This window comes from Etheostoma spectabile, chromosome 16, assembly GCF_008692095.1.
Source record: "Etheostoma spectabile isolate EspeVRDwgs_2016 chromosome 16, UIUC_Espe_1.0, whole genome shotgun sequence".
Lineage (NCBI taxonomy): Eukaryota > Metazoa > Chordata > Actinopteri > Perciformes > Percidae > Etheostoma > Etheostoma spectabile.
Genome location: NC_045748.1, coordinates 10912091 through 10918154, shown reverse-complemented (window position 1 = coordinate 10918154; position 6064 = coordinate 10912091). Strand labels below are relative to the sequence as shown.

At 38.3% G+C, this 6064-nt stretch overlaps 1 protein-coding gene across 1 annotated transcript; it reads right to left on the bottom strand.

Annotated features, from left to right (window-relative positions):
• Positions 1–2537: 2537 nt before the first annotated feature.
• s100z (S100 calcium binding protein Z) lies at positions 2538–6064 on the bottom strand. The gene is made up of 3 exons (XM_032540110.1): positions 5804–6064; positions 5521–5693; positions 2538–2820 (listed from the first exon to the last, which is right to left on the bottom strand). The coding sequence occupies exons 2-3, from the start codon at positions 5659–5661 to the stop codon at positions 2665–2667; spliced, it is 297 nt and encodes a 98-aa protein (XP_032396001.1). The 5' UTR covers positions 5662–5693; positions 5804–6064; the 3' UTR covers positions 2538–2664.

Below are 6064 nucleotides of genomic sequence, written 5' to 3'. Positions count from 1 at the left end.
CCCCCCCCCGGCTCAAATGTCAAACTCCGCCTATGGTTCTAAGATGTTAATTAAAATCATTCAATATTTTATATGAACTTTCGCTTCTTTTCTCTCCAAAATGATCATCTCACGACCCCTCAGAATGAGCTGGTGACCTTTTGAGGGGTCCGACCCCTAGGTTGGGAACCACTTGACTAAACTAACTGTATGTAAAGTAGTTAAAACTAGCTTCACCTCAAGCAGCTACAACAATAAAGTAGTTATTGTATTAATGCATCAGTGTTTAATGCGTCTAATCATGAGATATATGTATATATAAGTAAATGTTCTGAATTCTTGTTTCCCCACTTCACATAGACACATGCCCAAACATATTAAAGTTGCATTGATAGTGCTGCCTATTCACATTTACATATTTTTACATGATGTCACCCAGTGATTTATTTTGCCATATACTGTAAGTTGTTACATTAAAAGATTCAAAGTCATATATATTGTTCAAAAACAAAATAGGTCAGAATAAAAAATAAAAAAAGGAAAAGCTAACATCAAACTTGTTTTTCACACAATTGATTTCAAAGCATTACATCTTTGAGACAAATCTCTTATCACTGAAATATGACATGAACAGTTGGTATGTTTACTGTGATCATGCATTTCTCCTGGACTCTAGCCTTGTGCCATCATGAGGGGAAAATGTTCCTCCTTGGGGAACTTACTGTAGACTGAAGGCAAGACAGACAAGGGACAGAAATATTTCCCATTAAATGCACCATCAGGCTGTGACAACGTCTCCTAAGACAACAATAACGTATTTAATTTTTGACATTTGTATTACAGCAGGGACAACCAAAATAAATGACGACGGGCATTTTTAGATGACAAAAGCTGTCCTTTTAAAGGTTAAGGCCACTCAATTAATCGTCAGCAACGACCTTAACGTACGGTTCCTTCTTTTACGGCGTAGACAAAACTAGGAGTGAAGAGTTTTTAACTGTAATGCACCCAGGCTGTGGTGGAAGTATTCAGATCCCTTACTCAAGTAGAAGTACTAATGACACAGTTACTTCAGTAAGAGTATGCAAGTATCCTCAGAAAATGTACTTAAAGTATTAAAAGTGAAAGTACTCAATGCTGAAAAATCCTCAAATTTTGGAAACGATCCAAACAGTTCTGTCAATGTGTTTCATCTGCTAATCATTTCAGATGGATTTGCAGGCTTTTATATTTATCTATCTCAAATTTTTACTTAAGTACAGTAGTGGAGTAAATGTACTTGGGTACATTTTCATAGCATGGTAGCGCTAGCATATGCTACAGTTAGCCACCTCGTCTCGGCTTGTGATGCAGAAAGCCGTGCATACGTTTAACCGCTCACACGGAGACTGAAGAAAGAGGACATTCAGAAACCGTATCTCACTCAAAACAGTATGGGTAGATTTTTTCCAAGTTTGTATGCGTGTGGAAGCACCAGAGACACAAAATAATATATATTATTATATGTGATTGGATGTCAAACTTCCTGATCCAAATGCAACCAATAACTTGACTCTTTCCTAGTTTAAAACGAGTTACTGTTAACCCCCGTTGCCCGCTCCCTTTAACATTTTTTAAAGACTTTATTTGTAAAACAACATCTAAAAGAAAACACGTCAGTGTGTAAATTCTGCAAAGTAACGCTAACCGACACAGCTGGGACCATGCGCCTACATTTTATATCTGCCCTTAGTACGGAAGCAGAAAGAAAGGTAAGCTAAGTGTAAGTGATGCTAGCAAAGCTAGCTAGCTAATGTTATGAACATGCCCTCTGTACCAAAACTCTTCAGAAATCTCTTCACCCCTCACCCACAGTGATTTAGCAAATACTAGCTGCAGTATGTACAGTATTAGCCAATTGTGTATATACATAAATACACAAACACTATGTTTCAGCTGTTCGGTGACCAAATTACTTTGTCTCCGTTGAGGTGGTCTTGACTACAACACTGCTGTGTGCACATTAAAATAGTCATTCAGGGTGTTTTCATCTTAAAACTTGACCCTCTCACTGTGTTTGTCAGTTCATTAAAGTTGCTTATACTTGGCCGCCTTAAACTCTGTGAGCCAGTTATTAATTCTTCCGGTAGGTTATATTGTGTTTTTAGCCTGCTATGTTGCTAGCCAAAATTAGCCCCCCCCAATCATCAGTTAAAGAGAATTACGGTTGCACATTGCTAACCAAGCTAGCTGGCTATATAACTAGCTCCGACTTCTTGTCCAAATATCACTATCAATTACCCAAAAACCAACATGACGACGGCTGAAATGCCAAACTTGATTTAAAACAGAGGTCCACAAACCAACTGGTGACGTCATGGTGGCTACAGTCTATGCTACAAACACAATAAAACAGGTGACAATGACAACACCATGAACATTTTGTTTTGTATTAACATCACTCGATTATAAAAATTACTAATTTGGATCAGAAAAAGCATGGTGTGAGATCACAAAGTTGTTTGTAGGACAACAACATTTCTTTTTAAATCTGTGACAATACAACAGAGTGTCTTCATTCACAATTCTATTCAGTGGGTGATGCAAAAACAAAGGATTCAACTGCTGTCACATTCACTGGATTGTATTTTAATGTCATGGAATTTTTAAACAATTTAAGATTTACAGTTGGTTTTCCACAGACATCTACTTGGCTTTCTTCTGCTGCTCTTGGAAGAAGTCGTTGCAGGCAACAGTCAGGGCGGCCACCAACACGACAAACTCATTGAAATCCACTTCGTTGTCTTTGTTCGAGTCCAGGTCCTTCATGATTTTCTCCACAAGCATAGGATCCTTCTGAGACTGAAAAGCCAAAATAAAAAGAGAATATTAATGCAACAAATGGGACTTTCTCTAGCTTTTATTCTCTAATGATTCTTCTGTATGACTTTGCCTTGTAAGCCAAAAGCATTGGCACTTCAGATCCCTGTTAGAGCACTTAAAATACCTTCAACACATAGTAGATTTAGGTCGTATTATGGGAAATATCACTCTCTCCGTGTAGGATGAGTCACAACCACGATTGCTTGATGCGGACTCAAGGCAAAAAGCCGTCAGTGTCCAATTGAGAGCAGAGATGTCGCTGCTAAATGAGCCACGAGCAGCAGCTGATCACACACTGTGTTTATTGCTTTTGCTCAGTTCCTCCAGGAGCCAGAAACAAGACGTGGCTTTCACTTCTACACCCTCCAACCTCCGAGGCGCCGGTGATCTTTGCGTCGTGGCACTCATTAAAGTTAGAAACTTTTAGCAATTACAGTGAGGACTAACTCATTTTAAAGATTTTTAGTTCGAAAGATATCACCTCAGCTGCACGTTGTAAATGTCATTTTGACTTTTGATGGTTAAAAGACTCAAAGCTACATTTGAAGGCGTGAAAATGACATCAATGAAGTAATATTGGTGTATATTTTGTTGTGTAATTTGGTTTCACTTTTACTTTGTGGTTTCATGTTAAACTGTAATCATACTCTGTTAAAGCGAGATCCTTTATAAGTCACATTGAGGGCTCTTGTCTTCCTTGCAAATGTTTTTAAGAGATGATTGATTGTGTACAAATTATTTCAACGTGCTAAATAAAAGGGAAAAAAATAAAGTTGGCAGTATGACTGGGACGTGAGAAGACACTAAATCCTGCATTACTTGTCAGTAAAGAAATTCAGAACAAAAACTTTGGGATTATATATACTTTTCATTCACTTATCACCTTTATGCTTTCTCCTTTCAAGCAAAGCCTTGTTTCACAGTAATATGGATGCGTATATAGCTAGTAATACTTTTTTTTTTTAAGTCTGTTTCAGACTGTGAAATACAAATATTGCAAATGTTTATTCCCGACAAAAACATGAGCCAAAAATAAATTTGACGTTTGATTACTTACAGTAGCTACGTTGCTCCAAAACATCAACTGTACATGTTTTTCATTTAGCCTTGTTGGCAACATATTTTTAAATAACGTATAATATAATAATGTTTTATGTTTCTTTTCTGAATGTGGTTTGTTTTAGATTTCAAAGTAGGAGAATCCGTTCAGTTGATCTGAAAAAGAACAAACTGAGATACATGGTTTTGTCGAGTCATTGAGACTTCACAATGACTTGAAAAAGAAGTGTGTCAAAATGTTATTTAAAAAATAAATTCAAAGTTAAATATATCTGATTAAATAAAAGTAGTACAAATGTTTTAAACTAAATATTAAATTCCCTACTTTGAGCCGAGAGACAACTTTAGCTAAACTGAAATAATCAAAAAATATAGAAACAAATAAAAATAAAGCTCTCTTTTCTTCTGCTGTCTGGATTTTCAGTCCGAACGGCATCTTTTTAATACTACCCCCTCATTTTTGGGAAGTGTCAATGTTTTCTGTCAGAGGAAACCGAGGGCGAATGTTACGCTGTGGCTGCGTCTATTCTCAGAGGTGCCTGCTGCCCGAGGGCTTGTGATGACATCATGTCTATTTTTGGAGGCGATATGGGCCACTGATGATGATGATGATGATGATGATGATGATGATGATGATGATGATGATGTGTGAGCACCTGAGGCTTCTCGTCCGCATGAGGGAGCACAAGAAGTCAGTTATTGTGTTGGTCTCAATCATTTGGAATCGCAGGCTCGTACAAGCCGCTATCATCATCCGTCTCCCTCTCCACACTCTTTATTTCACACATCGCTGGGATGTGAGAGCCACCAGCAGGACAGCCATCAAGGAGAAAACAATTCCCTCAGACGTGGGCCACGCAAAGATCCGGAATAAGTAAATGGCCATAACTATTGCTATTGGTCAATATAGATCTATTGAGCAAATGAGGGAGATGTAAAAGGTCACACTTTGGTGCACCAACATGTTCTCAATCCCCGGCGGTTCTAGGGTCAGTCAATGAGTCTGCATTCACACGTCTATCCATTAAAATTGCAACAAAAATAAGTGCTTGACTGATAAAAACAGTTATTATGTTCTACTTTTGCCTATTTAAACATACACGACACCGATCAAAACAAAGCTATATTCTAAGCAATGTATAAGAAATTCAAGTTACTTGAGAAAAAACAGGATTCATTAGAAAACAATTGGCCATATTTTATGGCAAACTTAACAAAATGCTTCATCCAGTTTTAAACAAATGTTCCGGCCACTTGAAATAACAGCTCATAAATGAGCGGTTATGATCAGCCGCCAGGGAATAAAGCGTTTACAGCATGTGTTAAAGTGGACAAAGCAGTCTGCAATGTGTTTCATAAAGTCCTGAAACTCTCCCTGCAGATGCTCCAGTAACAAGACTGTGTGTTCTGGTCCGTCTAAACCTCGCATCGACTTTCTGTTTAAAACACATTGGTTCCTCCTGAGCTGATCACGGTTTATGTGTTACCTTTTAGGAAGACTTTTCTCTATTCAATGCAACTAAAAACTTAACAATCTGAAAATTCTACTTCGTGATGTGACAACTTCTATTTAAATACACAATAAATGAAAAACGTGATCATGCATGTAGTCTACGTTACCATGAGGAAGTCAGTGAGCTCTGCGTTGAGGAGTTCCTTTAACTCGCCCTTGTTGAGCTTGTATTTGTCTCCGTCGTGTCCAGAGTAGTTGTAGAAAACCGTGATCAGTGCACTCATAGCACCCTCGAGCTGGCTCGGCATTCTGCTGGAAGGATGAGAACTCTTGCAGCTTCCTGACAATGAAAACGCGTCATGATTTACTCACGCAATACAATGAATATTACTTCCATAAGAGTACGAAAAAAAAAGAAAAAAAAAAACTTTACGGGAGAGGTGTTCTTACCTGGTTAGAGTCCTGTACAACTGTAAGGTGAGACGCTGCGGCACAGCTTGTTTATGAGGAAATGAGGAGAAGCTAAGTGAGCCTTCCTCTTTGTGCCGATAATTAATTCCACAGGTGAGATGCCCATGGTAACCATCTTTCTTTCCAGAATTTAATCAAAGTGGAAAACAAAACATGCCTCAGTGTAACCCTGGAGCCCCCGTGGGGATTCATCAGACTCAGGGCCATGCGTGGGTCTTTTAACACACGTCTGCAACACTT